This window comes from Ranitomeya variabilis, chromosome 4 (assembly GCF_051348905.1).
Source record: "Ranitomeya variabilis isolate aRanVar5 chromosome 4, aRanVar5.hap1, whole genome shotgun sequence".
NCBI lineage: Eukaryota > Metazoa > Chordata > Amphibia > Anura > Dendrobatidae > Ranitomeya > Ranitomeya variabilis.
In genome coordinates, this window is record NC_135235.1 from 684,990,788 (window position 1) to 685,014,605 (window position 23,818).

General features: G+C 42.6%; 1 protein-coding gene across 1 annotated transcript in view; it reads left to right on the forward strand.

The window, feature by feature from the left end:
• Positions 1-18,701, forward strand: part of LOC143768211 (uncharacterized) — a 46,225-nt gene extending 27,524 nt beyond the window's left edge. Inside the window, exon 2 of the mRNA XM_077256905.1 lies at positions 13,832-18,701. Coding sequence (XP_077113020.1) covers positions 13,832-15,504 — 1,673 coding nt within the window. The 3' untranslated portion in view covers positions 15,505-18,701. The remainder of the gene's footprint in view (positions 1-13,831) is intronic.
• The last annotated feature ends 5,117 nt before the right edge of the window (positions 18,702-23,818 follow it).

Consider the following 23,818-nt stretch of genomic DNA (forward strand, 5'->3'; position numbering starts at 1 on the left):
TATACAAAGGCTCACTACCCAGCGACACTAACTTCAATGGCCTATAAAGATAGAAACGGTGTAAAAAAATGATAAACATACACATACCACAGAGACGGTACCGAGAGTGTGCGTGCAGTAATAATTATAAGGGGACAAATAAAATTGATAATGGTCACAATCGACACCTACATATAAGCTGTAGAGTTTAGTATAGCGGTCCCAAACTCAGGTACCCCATTCATCAATGCACCCTGGGACAGGCGCAAAAACAGTCTCATGGTGTATATCAGGTAAATAAGTATGCTATGTTACAGAAAGCACGTATAGGTGAGAGATTCATTCAATCCTTTTGGCGACATAGATTGCATGCGAAAAATCCATTCTGCTTCTCGTTTTAGGAGGGCTTGATCAAAATTACCTCCTTGTATCTTAGGTTTCAGCAAATCAATCATACAGAAAGTAATACCTGCCAAGGTACCCCCATGTACCTGGTTAAAATGTCGGGCAACCGGGGTATCCCTGTTATGCCTAATGTCCCCGAGATGTTCCCCAAATCTTGTTCTCAACTCCCTTTTGGTTTTACCAATGTAGTCAAGGGGACAAGGGCAGGTAATCATATACACTACTCCTGTTGATTTGCAATTGCCAAAATCTCTGATATCAAAGCATCTACCATTCGCCGCACTTATGAATTGTTTGGTCTGTCTGACATATTGGCACTTACAGCAGTTGCCACATCTGAAAAAGCCAAGCGGTCTCCTCTCAAGCCAAGTGCCTGGTCCCTGTGGTTTTTGATACAGACTATGTACCAAGCGGTCCCCAATTGATCTCCCCCTTCTGTAGGTGATGCTGGGTGCAGGGGTGATAAAATCTTTGAGATTCGGATCAGCTTGGAGCACACCCCAATGCCTTCTAATAATCTGATATATTCTATCAGACTGATTATCAAAGGTCCCTATAAGTCTGACCAAGTCCGGTGCATCCCTAGATCTTTCCCGATTCCTCAATAAAGTTGACCTGTCACTCTCAAGTGCTTCCCTATAAGATTTAGTAAGGACTTCAGAGGGATAACCTCTCTCCCTGAATCTATGGTGCAACTCACCAGCTTGATATTTAAACGTGTCCACCTCGGAGCAGTTCCTACGAATACGCAGAAACTGCCCCTTAGGTATACCACGCTTAAGGGGGGTGGGGTGATGGCTGTGCCACTGCAACAAGCTGTTCGTTGCAGTCGGCTTACGATAAGTGCTTGTGCTAATGCCCCCATTAGTGTTTTTTGAGATTGTGAGGTCCAGGAAAGCAATGGTATGTTCCTGATATTCGGACGTAAAGATCATTCCGATGTTATTGATATTTATCTCCTTCACAAACCTCTCAAAATCGGCCCCTGGGCCAGACCAAAGGACAAAAATGTCATCAATGTATCTGGCCCAGAGGCCGATATGGGGCTGCCACCATTTCTCCTCCTCCGGAAAAATATAGGTTTCCTCCCACCAGCCCAGGAACAGATTAGCATACGTGGGGGCACAAGGGCTCCCCATCGCTGTGCCCCTGAGCTGGTGGAAGTACCATTAAAGATAAAGAAATTCCGTGTGAGGGTAAAGAAGAGAAGCTGTTTGACGAAATTATTATGTTCCACACATTCAATTGCTCGTGTCTTCAAAAAGTGGTCAACTGCCTTCATACCAATGTCATGGGGGATGCTGCTGTACAGCGCCTCCACGTCAATGGAGGCTAGTATCACATGGGGTTCCACAGCAACATCCTCCAGCATACCCAAAAGATGCAATGTATCCCTCACATATGAGGGGAGTGATAGAACAAAAGGCCTCAGGATCTTATCTATATATATGCCAATGTTCTGAGATATTGAATCAATCCCTGCCACATTCGAGCGGCCTTTTAACGGGTCCAAGCCCTTGTGCACCTTTGGTAAGGCATAAAAAGTTGGCACGGTAGGAGAGGTGGGAGCAAGGAAGGAATACTCATTTTTAGATATAAGCCTCCTATCTACAGCTGTATCCAATATACCCATAAGCTCATCAGAATAGTTTTTTGTGGGATCTCCCGGTAGGATCTCATAAGTTTGATGGTCATTTAGGAGCAAGCCACACATCTGAAGATATCTAGGATGGTCTAGGATAACAAGATTCCCACCTTTATCAGATGATTTAAAAATCAGGTTGGTGTTTTTTTCCAACCTCTTTAAAGCCATAGACTCATTCATTGATAAATTGTGATCACTATATAGGTGATTATTAGAAATCTTACATAGGTCTGCCTCAACTAGTTTGACAAAAATGTCGACACTAGTGACATCACTGATAGGTGGCATTTTCTTACTCCTACTCCTCAAAGATGTAAAAGGTCCTTCACCCCTCCCTCTCTCATTCTCGTGTAGGAGACCCAACAGGGCATTGTACCCTTCAAGATCTTCCTCACTAAGACCCAAATCTCTACACTTCTCCCAATCATTTTTCTGGAACAACAGTTTCCACTTGAGGTTCCGACCAAAAAGATTAATGTCTTTAACCCAATTGAAACAGTTATACACATTTGTAGGGACAGTTTTGATTTTTCCTTTTTGACTATTTTTTATTGTATGTGTCTATCACACACCATATGGCCAGATAAGCCCAAGGTGTGGAGGAGCATTTTTGTTTTTGTTTATATATTTTGCCTTATATACAAGTCATTACCCTGGAAAGGATGCTCCTTAACATATTTCCCAGGAAAATCCATTTTGGTTTTGTTTCTGTAGGTTTTATTGTCTGTATAAGTGTCGTAAGACCCTGACAACATTGGTCACAGCCGTAACCTGGGAGTCAGAAATGCTTCCAGGGGTCTTCCCCATGCTGTTGCCATGTCATTTGAGCACTGTTCCCATCGACTTCCGCAATTTCTAGTCCCTCTGCAGACTGCCGGTGGGGCCACAGGAAAAATGCTCGAGTTTCCTATAGACTTACATTGGGCTCGTTGCTCGGGTCGAGCACCCAAGCATTCCAATTTGCTTGACCTGAGTAAAGAGAACCCCAGCATTTTAGTGCTCGCCTATCGCTAATACAGATCCCTCAAAAAACTTTAAAGAGGATTGACAGCTTGATTAATTTTGCCTTTAAACAAAACATCTTAATCAAAAAAGAACAATTATTTTTGACAAATACCCAAATAAGGCCCTATTTTAGCACCTACCAAAGGTTCATAAAGATTGAATCCACCAGGGTGCCCGACTATATCAGGCATAGGATTATTGACTTGCTTCCTGTCACACTACATAGATCTGTTCTTACAAGAACAGGTCAAGAAATTACCATCTTTCTTGCTAGGTTCTAGTCAGCTCATTACACAATGTAGGAATGTCATATGGGAGGAAGACTGCATATTTATAACCATGGATGTTAATACACTCTACTATAGAGCATGATTTGGATATACAATCGGTTGCATATTTAACAAAAATAACCGGTATGCCAGCAAAACAAAAGTGGATTTTGGTGGATAGTCTAAAGTTTATTTTAGAGCATAACTTGTTCACTTTTCAAGAACATCAGTAGTTACAGCAGCTTGGCACCGCGATGGAGACTTAGGTGGCCCCAAGTTTTGCAAATCTCTTTATGGGGCGCTTCGAATCCTCATCGCCAATTTGCCAGCCACCATATTGCCATAACATAATATATTATCGTCGATATATAGATGATTTGATCTTTTTTTGGAAGGGTGAAGAGAAGGAGGCACGAGTTCATTAGAGCAATGAACATGAACACCTGGGGATCTCCTTTTCCGCAGAGAAAAACAAAGAAAAAATAATTTTTTTTTTGGACTTGGAAATCAGCCATCAAAACAAAAAAATTAATACTAAAACCTTGTTTAAAAAAACTGATACTAATGGCTTTCTGGACTATCGCAGTTCCCATTATCCAAAATGGAAACAAAATATTTGTTTTAGTCAGTTTTGCCATATCCGAAGGAACAATACTAGTGACAAAGACTATATAGGACAATCTAAACTATTGTACAATAGATTATGAAGAAAAAATTCCCTACAAATCTTATGGGGGCATGCAAATCCATTTTGAAAAAAAATTAGGATGAATGCCTCAGCAGGAAAGGAGTTAAAGAACATCAAATAATAGATGATAAAGGGGAGGAAAATAGTATAAAGTGGCGTTGTAATTTTATTACTGCCTTCAATAGTGACAACATTCAAGTAAGAAATATTTTAAACAAATATTGGTATTTGCTAAAGAAAGATCCATTTTAAAAATTGTATACCAGAAAAGCTCGGGATTACCTTTGGTAGGGGCCGTACGGTTAAGAGCATTATAGCACCAAGTAACCTCAGAAAAACGTCGAGTGAGGGACAAAACCAATAAACAAAGAGAAAAAATTCTCTAAAAAACATATAGATATAAAACCAGGGGTGTATAAATGTGATTCTAGGAAATGCTGTAGTTGTAACATCATTGGACATAATAGCAGATCTATCACATCTTACAGCACCGGTGCGACATAGGAAATCACACAAAATTTAACATGTGACAAAGACTGTCATATATGTGATTACTTGTGCCTGTGGCCTACAATATGTGGGCCGCACAACACAATCCTTGCGGGCCCGCATGAATGGCCACAGGCACAATGCAAAAAATGGAATACTAGAACACCGTCTATGTTTAAAACATAATAAACAATTCAATGTTATTGTCACCCCAGTTGAACAAATAACTTGAAATTCTTTAAACAGAATAATGAACGCTTAATCGGAAAGACTCCTTTTGGATCTTTCGATTAAGAACATTATATCCTGATGGGCTGAATGATGTGGTAGAAGGGGGTTATATAAAGAGGAGGAGGAGAAGAAGGAAGGAGGGGGAGAAAAAGAAAGAGGAAGGGAGAAAGGGGTGGGGAAGGAATAGTTTTAAAAAAAAATTTCTTCAATTTTTGAGATGAAAGGAGGGAAGGAATTAAGAGAAAAAATTGAAATCCCATTGTACCACATCAGTCTTGTTTCTTCTACCTCCCAAGAAAGAGACAAATAATAAAAAGGTGATAAAGTTTTTTGTATAGGGCTTTTTTTTATATAAATCTTATAAAAAAAAATTTAAAAAAGAAATTTTTTTATTGATATGAAATATTTTCTTTATGAATTTCGTATATGCCATTAGAAAAATATTTTAGAATTTTTTTTTAAATTTTATTTGGATTAGCTTTTTCATATTTATGCTTTTATGCATGTAAAGCTCTGGATAAAGTTGGAGTGATATGGGTGTGTCTAAAAAGGGTTAAACTCTGGAATGGCACCCGCCCAAAAATGATATGCACTGACTTCCTTTATATATAAAATGCACAAAGCCGTAATAGTTTATATGTAATACCTGAAGAAAATTCATAAGAGTTGAAACTTTTGTATGCTGTATTAATAAAATCTGGGTTTGGAATATATAATTGTATCCTACCTACTGATGTGCTCACCACCTGGAAAATAACTACATAAGAAGACTAGTCAGGTAACCTGGTCAGAACCAGGAGGGCAGAGAAAATACAAAATCCGAAGATGGAAGATTAATCAGCAAACAGTTCGGAATTACAACAGGAAACAAACAAGCCGGGAGCTAAGCATAGAGGACTGAACTAGATCAGAACAAGACTGTGTCTGGCAGCTTCCGTCAATATGCTTTGAGCTTTAGTATAGTGTGGTGCTTTCCAATTGGCTTAAGTAGGGAGCAGATAATTTCAGCTGGACAGCACACAAACTTATACTGCCAGATTGAATGATATTACTGGTCTCAGGCAACCCAATCTCAGTGGCTGGACAGAGCCTGCAGAGCCCAGAGCTTCTGGTTCTGACGTCTCCTTCATCACCAGTGCTGCCAGCAGAATAAATAAGGCCGCTCTTGGTACCAAAACCAGATGTCATGGGAGCAGATCCCAGACGAGATGGGACACAGCATTTGGAGAAACCATAACACAACTATATGGCAGAAAACAAGAGCAGTAGAAATTCCCATAAAGTGACTCCATTTTGGAAATTATAACTTTTTTGAATTAATCTATAGGAGTAGTGACTATTTCTCTTTCCCCCATGACGGCACCATGGAGAGAGGGGCCCGCCCTCAGGGACAGGAAACCTACAGGTGAAAAATTGGGGTACCTCTCTCCCACATCAGTTGGTTTCCTGTCCCTGACGGGGAACCTACAGCACGTACCTTGAGGATTCTTTGTGGGATACCGGGGGCCGATCCAGTATGATTACTGGCAGCGGGGCGCCCTGCCACGACTGGGTTGAGTAGTATTCCCTTTCCCTGAAGCACCACTGCCAGGGTCGGCGTACCTTGAGGGTGAGTGGGGGAGGCAGTGAAGGAGGATCAAGTCTGCCTCTCCCGGAGAAAAGAAAAAAAGAAAAAAAAAAAAGGGCGTACATATGTGTATAAATATATACAAGGAGTGTTATGACCTGGTGAGTACGGAGCGGTACTGAGATAACCTGGTGGGTAAGACCAATCATGGACTCGCTTAGAGGAGATAGCAGCTCCACAGACAGCAATCGCAATCACTGATATGACCTAGTGAATATGGAGCAGCACTGAAATGACCTGGTGGGCAAAACAAAAGTAATACTAGCTCTGAGGAGGTGGTAACTCTACTGACCGCAATCCCTACTCCTAACACCAACACTAGAAATAGCCGTGGAGCGTACCTAACTCTGCCTAGACGCCTCTGCACAGCCTAAGAACTAACTACCCCTGAAGATGGAAACGGAAAGCTATCTCGCCTCAGAGAAACCCCCAAAGGAAGATAGCCCCCCACAAATATTAACGGTGAGTGGAGAGGAAAATGACAAACTCAGAAATGAAACTAGATTTTTTAGCAAAGCAGGCCAATACTATCTAAATAGACAGAGATAGGAAAGGTTACTGTGCGGTCAGTACAAAAACTAAAAGTCCACGCAGAGTTCGCAAAAATAACCGCCACACCGACTCACGGTGTGGAGGGGCAAATCTGCGACCCCAGAGCTTCCAACTAGCCGGAATATTTCATAATGACGAGCTGGACAAAAGAGACATAAATTGAGCTGAACCAAAGGTCATAAGCAGGGAAACACCCAAAAACTAGCAGACTTATCTTTAAGCTGGAAATGGACTGGCCAACAGAGAACTTCCAAGAAAGGACAGAATCCACAGGAAATACATTGACAGCTGACATCACATACAGCCAAAAGCCCAGTTAAATACCAAGCCCAGGAAACCGATTAGTGAACGCAGCTGCTAAGTTCCACTTGAAACCACCAGAGGGAGCCCAAGAGCAGAACTCCCAAAAATACCACTCGCAACCACAGGATGGAGCCCAAGAACGGAATTCACAACAAAGGAGGTAAGGTGGCGGCGGTCACCGAAAAGAGTCTCCATGCCGGCGTGCGGCGTAACACGGAGGTGGCGGCGGCCACCGTCTCACGCAGACTCAGGCACAGCAAGGTGCCGGCGTTTTGCGGGCACCACGGTCAGGACTGTATGGCCGGTGCGCTGAATGCGAGTACGCTGCCTACTGATGGTGTCTTGTGCCATCGCACCCAGTGAGCAGCCCGGCGTGAATGCAGGCTGAAGCCTCCAGGTAGAACTCCGAAACCCATGTGCGTGCACACACAGTTCCCCTAAATGAACAAGCAGGTCGGGGGTACAGTGCGCATGCGTGGATCATCACTTCCGCCGCCGGCGCAATGCATTAAGGGAGCGCTTCCAGGCGGGAAAGGAGGGATTATTCAAACCTCCTCGGACGGATTACAGTGCGGTAGTCACCATGAGCAGCGGGTTGCACAGGAGATCATACAGCAATCTCCTGAGCAAACACAGATGCAGCGACAGAAGCACCAGCACCAGCATTCACAGCGCCAGCGCAAAGGACACACCTCTTCCCAACAGCGCAGCAGCAGTGGGCCCTCGGGGTCGCAGCGCAGCCGAACCTCCACTAAAACAGCGCGGCCTGTGACGTATCTAGTGGTGGAAATAGTCCCTAGGCCCGAGACGGTATCTCTCGTTCCACAGGAGTGATCTACGTGAAAGACCGTTTTTAATACGGAGTTATTTTCTAGGGAAAGAAATGCGTAGGCAAATCAAAGCACAGGGTATGTGCTATATGCTCGGAAGAGCTACCTTCTTCATGGGAGAAAAAACTATGCAGCGTTTGCATAGAGAAAACAATCCAGGAAGAATCCCCGGCTTTTGCCTTAAACCTTAAACCCTAACAAGAAGCCAGGTTGAGAATGCCCTTAAGGGCGTTAAGACCTTAAAGAAAAAACGTAGATCTCCAGAATCCAGTATGGATGAGTCAGAGAGCGAAACGTCCGACTCTAGTAATTCATCAACCTCTGAGTGCTCTTCGTCATCCTCAGAAGGAGGGCGTAGCTTCTTTCCTATCGAGACAGACGCCCTCGTAAAAGCCGTTAGAACAACCATGGGACTGGTAAAGGAACGCCCTAAAAAAATAGCGCAGGATCTAATGTTCAGTGGTCTGGAACAAAAGAAAAGGAGATCGTTCCCAATAAATGAGAAAATCCACTCTCTAATTAAAAGAGAATGGAAGAAGCCAGACAAAAAAGTTCTCTTAACACCTAAGAGAAAATACCCCTTTGACGACCCAGCCTGCTCCTCTTGGAGTAAGGTGCCAAAGTTAGACGTGGCCATAGCAAAGGCCTCTAAAACATTTGCCCTGCCCTTCGAAGACATGGGTACCTTAAAGGACCCGATGGATTAAAAAGCTGAGACTTTCCTAAAAAGCTCCTGGGAAGCGGAAGGGGGAGGATTAAAACCGGCCATTGCAGCCACGTGTACTGCCCGCGCCTTAATGGTGTGGCTGGAACACTTAGATTCCCAATTCCCAAAAGAAAAGGTCTCAAGGGAGACAATTTAAAAATCCGTGTCTGTGATGAAAGGTGCGGCAGCTTTTCTGGCGGACGCATCAGTAGATTCGGCTAGATTGGCGGCCAGGTCAGCCTCCTTCTCAAACGCCGCAAGGCGTGCCCTGTGGCCCTGTGGCTAAAATGCTGGCCGGGAGACTTACAAGCTAAGACTAAACTATGCTCAATTCCATGTGAAGGCGAGTTCTTATTCTGTTCAACCTTAGACGACATCTTGAACAAAGCTGGAGATAAGAAAAAATCCTTTCCCGGGTTGCCCAATCAATCATACAGTCGCCCTTTTCGGAACAGAAAGTTCATGCGGAGGAGGCCCCCAAAAGGGAACAAAGATGGATGGGAGGATAAAAGAAATAGGATCAAAGGCTTTATGACAACAAAAAGCCCCAATAAAGGTGTTCCCTGGGTCGGATGGAGATTGACCTACTTTCTTCCAGCCTGGGAAAAAGTTTCAAACAGTTCTTGGATATTAAGCATAATAAGAGAAGGTCTCAAACTAAAATTCCGTATCCCTCCAAATAATTCTTTCATGATAATGCCTCAAAAGCCATCACACGAACAGTCGGCCCTTCAAGAAGAAATCTTGAATTTAATTCAGAAAGGGGTGTTACAAGAAGTCCCCTACTAGGAGAAAGGCGAAGGCTTCTACTCTCCCCTCTTCCTTCGCAGAAAACCGGATGGAACGTACAGGGCGATCATAAATCTGAAAAGATTAAACAAGTTCCTTGAGATTCAACATTTCAAGATGGAAACAATAAAATCTTGTGTAAAGATGCTCTTTCCCTCATGTTTCATGACTGTTCTAGACTTAAGAGATGCATACTACCATGTTCCCATTCACAAAGATCACCAAAAATACCTCAAATTGGCAGTGACTATCCAGGGGGAAGTAAAACACTACCAATTCAGGGCTCTCCCCTTCGGGTTAGCCATTGCACCAAAGGTATTTACAAAGATAATGTCAGAGGTAATGGCCCACATAAGGGAACAAAACGTCCTAATAGTCCCCTATCTGGACGATCTCTTGGTGGCGGGTGTCTCCACCACTGCAAACAGTTGGATATGGTCACGAGCTCCCTAACGAGTCTAGAATGGCTACTAAATATACCCAAATCCAGAATTGTACTGAGTCAGGTACAGAAGAACTTGGGGTTAATCCTAGACTCAATCAGTCAGAAATGCTATCTTCCACAGGGGAAGATCCAAAAAATGACACAGACAGTGCTACAGATGACAGTATCCCCGGTCACTACTGTTATGATCCGGTGGCTTTGGAGCTGCATGAAACTGTCTCAGGAGAAGTGGAATCTGTACTGACCGCAAACCCTGAACTAACACCGCAACTAGAAGTAGCCGTGGGGTGTGTCTAACAAAACCCTAGACACCTCGACACAGCCGGAGGACTAAATACCCCTATAGATGGAAATAGGAATACTCACTTGCCTCAGAGCAGAACCCCAAAGGATAGGCAGCCCCCCACAAATATTGACTGTGAATAGGAGAGGAAAGACACACACAGGCAGAAAACAGATTTCAGCAAAAGAGGCCACTCTAGCTAAACAGGGAAAGATAGGACAGAATACTAAGTGGTCAGTATTAAAACTCTAAAAATATCCACAGCAGAAAATACAAAAAGTTCCACTATCTAACTAAAGATATGGAATGTATATCTGCAACTCCTGAGAATCCAACAAGACTGAGAAAATACTGATACAATCTAAGCTGGACAAAAAAACACTGAATAGCACTAAATCATAAACACACAGCATGTGTGCCACAAAAAACGACACTTATCTTTGCAGATTTGGCAGCAAGGCATAAGGAACCAGGCAAGTAGAAAACCTCCAAAAACAATGGACAACTGGCAAGAACTGCAATTATCCGATACACCTGACCAGGGCTGCAACTCAGAGACAACTGCATTACCACCTACAACCACCGGAGGGAGCCCAAAAGCAGAATTCACAACACACTACCCTGAGAAAAGCAATGTCCCTGTTGGGATCCATGACAGCCTGCATCCCGGCAGTACAGTGGGCACAAAGCCATACCCGGGACCTGCAATGGGAAATATTAGATTCAGGCATCTCTCTACACGGGAATTTAGACGAGCGATTAAACATCTCGTCAAACACAGTACACTCCTTAGCATGGTGGACAGACCCAGTAAATTTAACCAAGGTGGTTCCTTGGGCACTACCGACAGAAAAAACCTTAACCACGGACGCAAGCCCCTGGGGGTGGGGGGCACACCTAGACAATCAGGTGGCACAAGGGCCTTGGGCTCAAAAACAAAAACTAGCCTCCTCAAACATGAAGGAGCTGTTAGCAGTAAAACTAGCTCTAATTCACTTTCTAGATCTTCTTCACTCCCATCACGTAAGGGTTTTGTCGGACAACCAGGTAGTGGTAGCATACCTAAACCACGAGGGGGCACCAGGTCTCGAGCATTGATTGAGGTAACCCAATCCATATTTCACATAGCAGAGCACAATCTAAGGTTTCTGACAGCTCTCCACATAAAAGGCTCAGAGAACCAAACTGCGTATTTCCTAAGCCGAACACACCTAAAACAAGGGGAGTGGGAGTTAAACCAGTCAGTGTTCAACCAGATCGTAAAACTTTGGGGTCGTCCAGAAATAGACCTGTTTGCGAACAGTCAAAATCAGAAAATAGAAACCTGCTAAATCGATCCCCGGGGGGTGGAGGGGGCAATAGCTCTAGACGCCTTCACAATACCCTGGAATATATCATCTCGCTTATGTGTTTCCTCCGATATCCCTCATCCCCCTTAGTACTGAGGAAGATACGGGAGGACAAGGCGATGGTGATCGTGATAGTTCCATTCTGGCCTCAGAGAATATGGTTCTCATGGCTAAGAAAGATGTCTATATCAAACCCTTGGGTTCTACCAGGCACTCCGGATCTCTTATCCCAGGGGCCAGTATTCCACCCCAACGTAAAAAATCTACACATGACAGCTTGGCTTTTGAGAGGGAGCTACTAAGCAATAGGGGTTTCTGACCAAACTTAGTATCCACTCTAATACAGAGTAGGAAACTAGTGACCACAAAATCATATGGGAAGGTGTGGAAAAAATTTATTTCGGTTTCAGGTGCAGACCCAGCCGGGGAAATCCCAATAGGAAAAATCCTTGAGTTCCTACAGAAAGGGTTAGAAAAGGGATTAGCCACCAGCACCTTGAAAGTCCAGGTAGCAGCCTTGGGAGCTTTGTACAACCATGATTTAGCCAGAAATCGCTGGATTATGAGATTCATTAGAGCCTCAAGTAGGTCCAGGCCTATCCCTCTCCATACTACTCCTCCCTGGGACCTAAATCTTGTTCTAAATGCTCTAACCAAGCCTCCCTTTGAGCCCCTGTCTGATGCTCCTTTAAAAATCTTATCACTTAAAACTACTCTTCTTGTAGTCCTAACCTCTGCCCGCGGCGTTAGTGATATACAAGCTCTGTCGGCATACCCACCCTTCACTCAGATTCTCGAAGCTAGAGTAATTCTTAGGACTGACCCAGCTTACCTCCCTAAAGTCTCGTCACAGTTTCATAAGACTCAAGAGATCTCCTTGCCCTCCTTTTGTCCGAGCCCCAAGAATAAAGGGGAAAAAGTATTGCATACTCTAGACGTAAAAAGGTGCCTTGTCCAATATCTAGCAGCCACAAGAGAGTGCAGGAAGGATAGGGCTCTGTTTGTCTGCTTCCAGGGTCCACGGAAGAGACAAAAAACATCGAAAGCCATGTTGGCGAGATGGATAAGGGACGCCATCACCCTATCCTACTCATCCTGTGGGATGACCATCCCGGAGAACATAAGAGCCCATTCAACTAGGGCAGTGGCATCATCCTGGGCGGGGAGATCCGGCACTTCATTACAACAGATATGTAGAGCTGCCACCTGGTCTTCCCCCTCTACATTTTTCAAACACTACCACTTAGACTTGACCTCCTCAGATCTCACCTTTGGGCAAAGGGTTCTAGAGGCAGCGGTCCCCCCTAAAATTGAAATCTATGCAATTCTCTCCGTGGTGCCGTCATGGGGGAAAGAGAAAATCGTATTTACTTACCGATAACGGTATTTCTCTGATCCCATGATGGCACCCGTATATTCCCTCCCTTTTCACACACAGGTGTGCACACTATAATGAGTTAGTCGTTAGTATTTAGTCACGGTGCCTCTGTTAAGTTTAAGTTGGTTAAATTTTTATTTGTATAAACGTTTGAGTTGCAGCTGAAGTTCTGTATAATGCTCTGTAAACCAACTGATGTGGGAGAGAGGTACCGCCCTTTTTCACCTGTAGGTTTCCTGTCTCTGAGGGCGGACCCCTCTCTCTGTGGTGCTGTCATGGGATCAGAGAAATACCGTTATCGGTAAGTAACTACGATTTTTGACTCCAAAGACATTTTCTGGAAATTAGCACGCAGTGGATGTTGAAGAGTGAAAATTGCACATTTGCCATTTTATTGCCCAACACACAGTTCCTAGATTGTGCTCCAGGAGACACTCACGCCATAAATTAAGTGGGTTCATCTCACGATAGTAATGCCAAATACATGGATGCTAGATATGGTTTGGGCACGAAAGGGAGATTTGACTTCGGGAGAGCAGATGTTGCTGGATTGGTTTATGGAAGCCATATTACTTTTCAAGAGCCTTTCAGCCTCTAATAATGTGGAAACCTATTTTTCCATTGACACATCAGAGTGGGGAATTATTTTTTGTGGGATGAGTAGAAGTTTTTATTGGTATTATTTTTGCCTACATAACAATGTATGTTTTTTTATTGCATGTTTAGGTTGTCTATGGGAATAATTCAATATATTTACATAACTTGCCATTTTTACTAATTGTTTAACTATAAATATTAAAAATCATAAAATTCAAAGACTTTTTATTAAATAATCATAATTTATTTTATTCTTTCCAGATGACTGTACCAGGACATCAAAGCGACAGCTTACATCCTCAATTTTTAAATCAGATGATCTTGAAATTCCACAGGATATTACTGAAGGGAATTCCATTACTCCAGATTTATCATCCCTTCACAGCAAAGATTTGTCATCTGATTCTTTGAAACAGGTCCCGTCTTTTGATTCCTTACCAACTACTAAGGAAAATCAAAGTCGCAAAATAAGCATTAAAAAGCAAAATGCTCCTAAAGCGAGGAAGCCACTTTCACGTTCAGAACATGGAAATCGTTTTCCCCTTGAAAAGTTTTTTGTTAAACATAAAAAAAAAAATCGCACAGTGGAGAATAGATTTTCTTGTTCCAAGTGTGAGAAATGTTTTAACCAGAAATCAGATCTTGTTAGACACCAGATAAATCACAAAGGGGAGAAGTCATTTACATGTTCAGAATGTGGGAAATGTTTTAACCGGAAATCACCTCTTGTTATACACCAAAGAACTCACACAGGGGAGAAGCCTTTTTCTTGTTCAGAATGTGGGAAATATTTTACACACAGATCAAACTTGGTTAAGCACCTGAGAAATCACACAGGGGAGAAGCCTTTTTCCTGTGCAGAATGTGAGAAATGTTTTTACCATAAATCAGATTTGGTTAGGCACCAGAGACGTCACACAGGAAAGAAACCTTTTTCTTGTTCAGAATGTGGGAAATGTTTTAACCGGAAATCACATCTTGTTATACACCAAAGAACTCACACAGGGAATAAGCCTTTTTCCTGTTCAGAATGTGGGAAATGTTTTACACAGAAATCAAATTATGTTACGCACCAGAGAATTCACACAGGGGAGAAGCCTTTTTCCTGTTCAGAATGTGGGAAATGTTTTAACCAGAAATCAGATTTGGTTAACCACCACAGAGCCCACACAGGGGAAAAGCCTTTTTCCTGTTCAGAATGTGGGAAATATTTTACACAGAAATCAAATTATGTTACGCACCAGAGAATTCACACAGGGGAGAAGCCTTTTTCCTGTTCAGAATGTGGGAAATGTTTTAACCAGAAATCAGATTTGGGTAAGCACCAGAGAACCCACACAGGGGAGAAGCCTTTTTCATGTTCAGAATGTGGGAAATGTTTTAACCTGAAGGCGCATCTTGATAGCCACAAAAAAAAACACACAGGGGAGAAGCCTTTTTCTTGTTCAGAATGTGGGAAATGTTTTTATCAGCAATGGAATCTTGCTATACACAAAAGAACTCACACAGGAAAGAAACCTTTTTCTTGTTCAGAATGTGGGAAATGTTTTAACCGGAAATCACATCTTGTTATACACCAAAGAACTCACACAGGGAATAAGCCTTTTTCCTGTTCAGAATGTGGCAAATGTTTTAACCAGAAATCAAATCTTGATAGCCACAAAAAAACCCACACAAGGGAAAAGCCTTTTTCATGTTCAGAATGTGGGAAATGTTTTTTGAATAAATCACAGCTTCTTAGTCACCATCGAACTCACACAGGGAAGAAGCTTTTTTCATGTGCAGATTGTGGAAAATGTTTTAACCAGAAATCAGATTTGGGTAAGCACCAGAGAATTCACACAGGGGAGAAGCCTTTTTCATGTTTAGAATGTGGAAAATGTTTTAACGAGAAATCGCATCTTAAAAGCCACCAGAGAATACACACTGTATAGAAGCCTTTTCCTGTTCAGAATGTGAAAAATGTTTTGCTAAAAAATCATCTCCTCGTAGTCACCAAAGCAGTCACACATGGGAGAAATCTTTTTCATGTTCAGAATGTTGGAAATGTTTTAACTGAAAATTGTATTTTCTTAAAGGGGTTTTCCATTACTTGGACAACCACTTGTCATTCCTCTTGTTGGCTCTCATTAAACTAAAAACACTCATACTAAGCTCCCATTCTGATGCCTCTACAACAGTGTCGGGATGCACGTTCCAGGGGCTCACATGAGGTTCTTGCATTAAACGAGCCCTGAGCTCAGTCACTTCCAGCTTCAATATCCCCACCTTCTAATGTATTGAACATCAACTGGAAGCCAGGGCTGCTGTGGCTGCTCTCAGACTTCCTCTTATTGTTTGATTTGTCCAAAGGAGGGGACAGTGATACCAGCACAGGGCTCGCATGATTTTACAACCTCAAATGAGCTCCGGGTATGCAAATGCTGACACCGCTGTAATGGTGCATGCTTGGGAGGTGAGTATAAATGTTTTTATTTTAACTGGACCAAACCTGAGAAATAAGAAGGGTTTGAGCAAGTTGTGGACGACCCCTTTAAATATCAAAAATCCCACACAGAGAGAAGTCATTATCATACCTAGATTGTGAAAAAAATGAATTACTGGAAAATTTTATTTTGTTGACCATCAAAAATAACTTGGACAGGAAGAAACTATATATGTTATTGACAATTTGTACAAACAGATATAACACACAGTTCTATAACTAAATGAAAAAGGGAAATTATTTTAGAACTTACCATTATTTTTGGTCTATGAGACACACTTTTAGCAAAAAAGAATCTTGCTAATAAGTGAATGCGTCTTATAGACTGGAAGCAGCTCCTGTGACAGCGGAGAGCACTGAAACAGTGTCCTTTCTTATCACTGAGAGAACTGCTAAATCCTCCAGCCCCACACTTATCTAAGGCTACGTTCACATTTGCGTTGTGCGCCGCTGCGTCGGCGACACAACGCACAACGCAAACAAAAACGCAACAAAACGCACGCTAAAACGCTGCGTTTTGCGACGCATGCGTCCTTTTTGGCCGAAAGTTGGACGCAAAAAAAATGCAACTTGTTGCGCTCTCTGCGCCCAACGCTTGCGGCCATGCGTCGTAAAACGCAGCACAACGCATGTCCATGCGCCCCCATGTTAAATATAGGGGTGCATGACGCATGCGGCGACGCTGCGGTGCCGAACGCTAATGTGAACGTAGACTAACTGATTGGTGCAGAGCAGGAGATGAAGGTACCCAGACCTCCACAGATGCTGCATGTCATGAGTGAGCAGCTGAAGAACTTTCCACTCGACTAGCTCAAGGAATATTCAGATCATGTAATCAATCACATGATATGGAAGGGACCACAAAATGGGGTAATCTTTATATAGTGGGGATGATAAGTATTCTATGCACGCCGAATTTTGGAAGATTTTCCCTCCTACAAGAATGGAGAGGCTTGTAATTTATTGTAGGTACACTTCAACTGTGAGACATAGAATCTAAACCTAAAAAAAAACTGTAAATCACATTGTAATTTGAGATGGGAGAACACATGCTCGGGTCCGGCAGTTTCAGCTGGACAGTTACAAAAAGTAAGGGTTCAGGTATCAGAACAGAACATCCAGTGTTTGCCACGCAGCAGCTGTAATCGGAGGTATAAACTTCACCTCAGGTCACTGGTGTCAGCTGATGGGACTACTGCTCCCATCAGCTGATACCTGCTGCCACTAATAACAGTGAGAGTAGGAGTGTCTAATGGGAGTATTCATCAGCCGACTCCTGCGCTGTAAATAAACAATTGAAATAAAAAAACGGCGTGGGTTCATCCGTATTTTTGATAACCAGCCAGGAACATCTAGGGGCTGCAATCCTCAGCTGTCAGCTTCAACAAGGCTGGCTATCAAGAATAGAGGGGTCCCTATACCGTTTGTTTTTTAAAATATTTATTTAAATAATTAAAACAGTGTAAGGTCCCCCCCATTTTTGACAACCAGCCTTGCTAAAGCAGACAGCAAGGGGCTGGTATTCTCAGGTTGGTAAGGGGCCATGTATATTGGCCCCCTAGCCTAAAAATATTAGATCACCAATTGTGGTGCTCTGCCTGGCTCTTCCCACTTGCCCTGTAGCGGTGGCACATGGGTTTCATATTTTTTATGTTGATGTCACCTTTGTATTTTCCTGTGACATTAAGCCTACGGATTAGTAAAGGAGAGGCATCTATAAAGATATTTCTCCATTCCTAATTCTATAGTTGTATGGTAGATAAACACCCAGCCAGAATAAAGTCCTTTATCTAATATATAAAGCTGAATGTGTGTATGTATGTATGTGTGTATGTCCGGGATTGGCATCTGAACCGTCGCAACTACGGCCACAAAATTTTGCACAGTCACACATCTGGACCCCCGAGAGCGTCATAGGCTATGTTGTGAGGTGAAATTTTAACCCCGCGCTTTCCAATTCACCAAACAATTTTGCCCCTATCTACATAATGGGGAAAAAGTGAAAGGAAAAGTGTTGGAGGCCTCGCAGCTACAGGCACAAAATTTTGCACAGTCACACGTCTGGACCCCGAGAGCGTCAAAGCTATGTTGTGAGGTGAATTTTTAACCCCGCGCTTTCCAATTCACCAAACAATTTTGCCCCTATCTACATAATGGGGAAAAAATGAAAGGAAAAGTGTTGGAGGCAAATTAACAGCTGCCAGATGTGAACAAGGGGGACTTAAAGAATGAGAGCGATGGCGCCAAAGAGTATATACTGTACAGTTGCTAAGGTGGGGCCCCGACATGGGATAATCACCACACCGCCACGGGGATATGAACACACACACAAAATGCGCCACACACTACCACGTGCTCGAACACATATACCACCCTCAGCGCACATTTCACCACACATACACCAACCTCGCCACATAAAAGTCGAAACACAAAAGTCGCCGCTCAAAACTCGCCACGCGCAAAACTCTCCACATGCAAAATTCGCCACACGTGCAAAACTCACCTCATGGAAAACTCGCCACACACAAAACTTGCACACGAGGAAAAATTGCCACATGCACAAAAGTTGCAACACATGCAAAAGTTGCCTCACACAAAACTTGCACATACTCAAAAGGCACCACACATAAAACTCGCCACGCGCAAAACTCGCCATGCGCAAAACTTGCTGCACACAACTTGCTACACTAACCTGTCACATGCAACTCGACACACAAAAAGTTGCTACACGCATGTCGCCACACAAAACTCATCTCACAAAAGTCGCTACATGCATGTCGCCACACGCAACTCAACACACACAACTTGACACACGAAACTCGCCCTAAAACACACACAAGTCTGGTATTATCCTTCAAAAATAAAAATCTGATTAATAAGCAGACAAACTACAAGAGCAACAAATGTACCATATAGGAATCCGGCAGCTGTCAGTCACATGACCAGTCTATTATGTGTATGTGTGAGCTAATATATACTGCCAGGGGGTGGGCTTACTGTTGGCTGGGGATTTATCAGGCTGCCAATTTAGCTTACAAATACTGAGGTAAAAATACTGACCAAATAACGTGTGAACGAGGTCTAATACAGGAGGAGATGACATACAGATATATACTATATACAGGAGAGATGACACACAGGTATATACTATTTACAGGGGAGATGACACACAGGTATATACTATATACAGGAGGAGATGACACACAGATATATACTATATACAGGAGAGATGACACACAGGTATATACTATATAGAGGAGGAGATGACATACAGGTACATACTACATACAGGAGGAGATGACATACAGGTATATACTATATACAGGAGGAGATGACACACAGGTATATACTATATATAGGAGCAAATTACCTACAGGTATATAGTATATACAGGAGGAGATGACATACAGGTATATGCTATGTATAGGAGGAGATGATATACAGGTATATACTATATACAGGAGGAGATGACACACAGATATATACTATATATAGGTGAGATGACACACAGGTATATACTATATACAGGAGGAGATTACATACAGGTATATACTATATATAGGAGGAGATGACACACAGGTATATACTATATACAGGGGACATGACACACAGCAGGTATATACTATATACAGGGGAGATGACATACAGGTATATACTATATACAGGAGATGACATACAGGTGTATACTATATATAAGGGAGATGACAAACATGTATATACTGAGGGGAAAATGAGGTGTGAGGTGAAAATGAAAAGGTGTGAGTGCAACATGAGAGGAGTGAGGGAAAATAGTGGAGTGATCGCAAAATGACAGATGTGAGGTCGAAATGACAAGTGTTAGGGGGGAATGAGAGGAGTGAGGGGGAAAATAAGAGGAGTGAGGGGGAAAATGAGAGGTGGGAGGGAGAAAATGAGAGATGTGATGGGGAAAATGAGAGGCGTGATAGGAAAATAAGAGAAGTGACGTGCTATAACTAACCACAGATATTTACTATGCCCAGGCAACACCGGGCTCTTCAGCTAGTTAGAAATAAAACACACTTTTACTTTTTTATTTAAAAATGACAAACACATATATACTCACCTAACGCCTAAGTCCACTGAATCCCTCATCTCCTGTAAGAAAGCAAAAAGCAATATCCCTCACCTGTCCATTGTTCTGTCCCACGAAATAATCCACGTCTGGGGATAAACAGTTTTCAACATGGACGGTGCCAAATATGCGACCGTCCAGGCTGAAAAACACAGATGAATTATCTGCTGCGAGTCCAACCTCAGTGACTAGCAGTGACGTCATCAAGGTTACCTCCGGTCACTGAGGATGCATTCCCAGCTGGGCTGAACTGCGGTGACCTCGGTGAGATCCCCACTAGCACCGTGAGAACGTTTCATAGTGCAGAGGCGAGTTCACCGCAGTGAAATTCTCCCGGTGAACTTCAGTGAACTCGCCTCTGCACCGTGAGACTTTCTCGTGGTGCTAGTGAGGATCTCACCGAGGTCACCGCAGTTCGGCCCGGCTGGGAACGCAGCTTCAGTGACCAGAGGTAAGATCGATGACATCAACACTAGGCACTGAGGCTGTGCTTGTAGCAGCTCATTCATCAATGGTTTTCAGCCTGGACAGTCACATCTTGGCACTGTCCAGGTTGAAGACGTGTATTACGCCGTGGGACAGAATGACCGACAGGTTAGGGATATTGTTGTTTTTTTATTTTTGTCTTGTGGGAGACAAGGGATTCAGTGGAATTAGACATAAGATGAGTATAACTGTTATTTTTAAATAAAAAAGTGTTTTGTTTTATTTCTAATAAAGGACTTAATTCTGGCGGTGTGTTTATTTAACATATAACTATACGTTTAGTAATGGATAGATGTTTTACAGACGCCTCTCCATTAGTAATCCGTGAATTGATGTCACTGGACAATACAAAGGTGACATCAACCCCACAAATATAAACCTCACTTACCACTGCTACAGGGCAAGTGGGAAGAGCTGGGCAAAGCACCAGAATTGGCGCATCTAATAGATGCGTTTTTTTCTGGGCGGCTGCGGGCTTCTATTTGTAGGCTGCTTACCAGCCAAAGGGTATGTGCACACGTTGTGGAATGTTGTGTGGATTTTTCCACACTGATTTTGTTAAATCCGCAGGAAATCCACACTGCGGATTTACTGCAGAATTACCGCAGTTTTTGTGCGGATTCCACCTGCGGTTTTACACCTGCTGATTCCTATTGAGTAGCAGGTATAAACCTCTGCGGGATCCGCACAAAGAATTGACATGCTGCGGAGTAAACAACGCAGCTTTCCTTCATGTGTTTTTTCCACAGCATGTGCACTGCGGACTCATGGAAAACTGCTGCGGATTCGCAGCAGTTTTCCATGAGTTTACAGTACCATGTAAACCTATGGAAAACAAAATCTGCAGTGCACATGCTGTGGAAAAAAAATGTGCAGAAACGCTGCGTTGTTGTGTGCACATACCCAAAGAATACCAGCCCCTGGCTGTCTGCTTTAGCAAGGCTGGTTGTCAAAAATGGTGGGGACCCCTCTTTTCTTGATAACTATCCTTGCTGAAGCTGACAGCTGAGGATTGCAGTCCCCAGCTGTGAGTTTTGCCTGGCTGATTAGCACAAATACAGGGGAACCCACGCTGTTTTTTTTTTTGTTTTTTTTTTATTATTATTTACAGCTCAGGAGTCGGCTGTTGAATACTCCCATCAGCCGATCCTGCTTTCACTATTATTTTTTCAATCACATATTTTTTTTTTATTGACCATAAGAACATTAGAAATAGATACTACATATCAATACTCATTTTTCATTATTGTTAGTAAATTACCCCTCCCCACCCCCTTGGAGACCATTCCAGGAGCAGACAACATCTCGACCATAGTTAACAATAAGAAACATTGGTTCAGTTTGTCGTAAATTTAACTCTTCATTCCTGTATACTGGAGCAATATTATTAAGTCTTGTCCAACAGATCCAGCTTGTTTCTCTTGGTGTAAATACTTTTTTCCAGCTGAATTATATGGTCTGTTTCAGCAATAAATTCACATTTGGACGGAGGCTCCTCTCTAACCCAATATTGTGCAATCAATTTCCTTGCAATAAACAATATTCTTACGATTGCAGTTTTGGTCGTATTGTCAGTTATTTTCTCTTCATACCCCAGTATACATACCAGTGTATCCCTAGGGACTACACACCCATAAACCACTCCAATACGGTTCAGCACTACAATCCAGAAGGCTGACAGTCTGGGACAATGCCAAAGCATATGTAATATGCCTGCCTGAGATTGTGAACACCTTAGGCAGTCAGAGTTAAACTTTAGCCCAGCCTTGAATAACATATAGATTCCCAACTATCATCATTTATCGACCCCAAATCTATCTCCCACTTCCTTTTAGCTTTAATAGGGTGATTTCCCAAGAAAGCGTGTAACAGGTCACTATATACTTCCGATATTTGCTCCCCTCGTTCCACTATTTTTTAGCACAAAATCTAACGTGAGATCTGTTTGTATCTATATGGGCCCTCTTCTACATTGAGACTGAAACGCGTGTTGAACCCTTCTATGCTGATAAAGATTTAACCGTGGGAACTGAAATTCTTCTTGCAACATTTCGTATGATTTAGGCTTTCCCCTATGAATCAATTGACCTATCAACCTAATTCCCACCTCCTTCCACTCAAAACCCTTCATATGGCTAAACGCCTGGAAATGACAGTTATCCCAGATAGGTGAAAACCTGGTGAAACCCGTTACCCCCCCCCCCCCCAATCTGTTTAATCTTCTGCCACACCTTATCGATAAGACTAATAGTATGGTACTGTGATCCCATTTTTTTTAAAAGTCCCGTCTCTAGACCCATACACAACGGCAACGGCTTAATCAGAAACCTCAAACTAATAGGTATCCGCCCCTGCCCTGACATCTCCCCCCAATCTTTGAGGTTCTGACATTGTGCCGATAGGAAATATATCCAGGAATTAGGGAGTGCAAGACCCCCCCTCCTCCTTCGGTCTCTGCAGTATTTCCTTTTTGCATCTCGGACTCTTCCCACCCCACACTCGTTCACCAAATAATGATTTTATCCTGCGAAACCTACACTGTGAAAACCAAATAGGTGAATTATGTAACATATAATAACTGCGGCATCACAATCATCTTGGTCTATATGACTCTAGTAGCTGCAGGTCCTCCAACGACTCATTAAATACCCCTAGATATTTAGTTGTTAGTTCTTCATTAAATATGCACTGTAAGCAGTTTATACCTTGTGGAGATAAAAGGACTAGAAATAGGAAAAACCAATGTGGCTAAACAAAGAAGTAAGACAGGCAATCAACAGTAAAAAGAAAGCATTTGCACTACTAAAGCAGGATGGCACCATTGAAGCTCTAAAAAACTATAGGGAGAAAAATACTTTATCTAAAAAACTACTTAAAGCTGCCAAAAAAGGAAACAGAGAAGCACATTGCTAAGGAGAGTAAAACTAATCCCAAACTGTTCTTCAACTATATCAATAGTAAAAGAATAAAAACTAAAAATGTAGGCCCCTTAAAAAATAGTGAGGAAAGAATGGTTGTAGATGACGAGGAAAAAGCTAATATATTAAACACCTTCTTCTCCACGGTATTCACGGTGGAAAATGAAATGCTAGGTGAAATCCCAAGAAACAATGAAAACCCTATATTAAGGGTCACCAATCTAACCCAAGAAGAGGTGCGAAACCGGCTAAATAAGATTAAAATA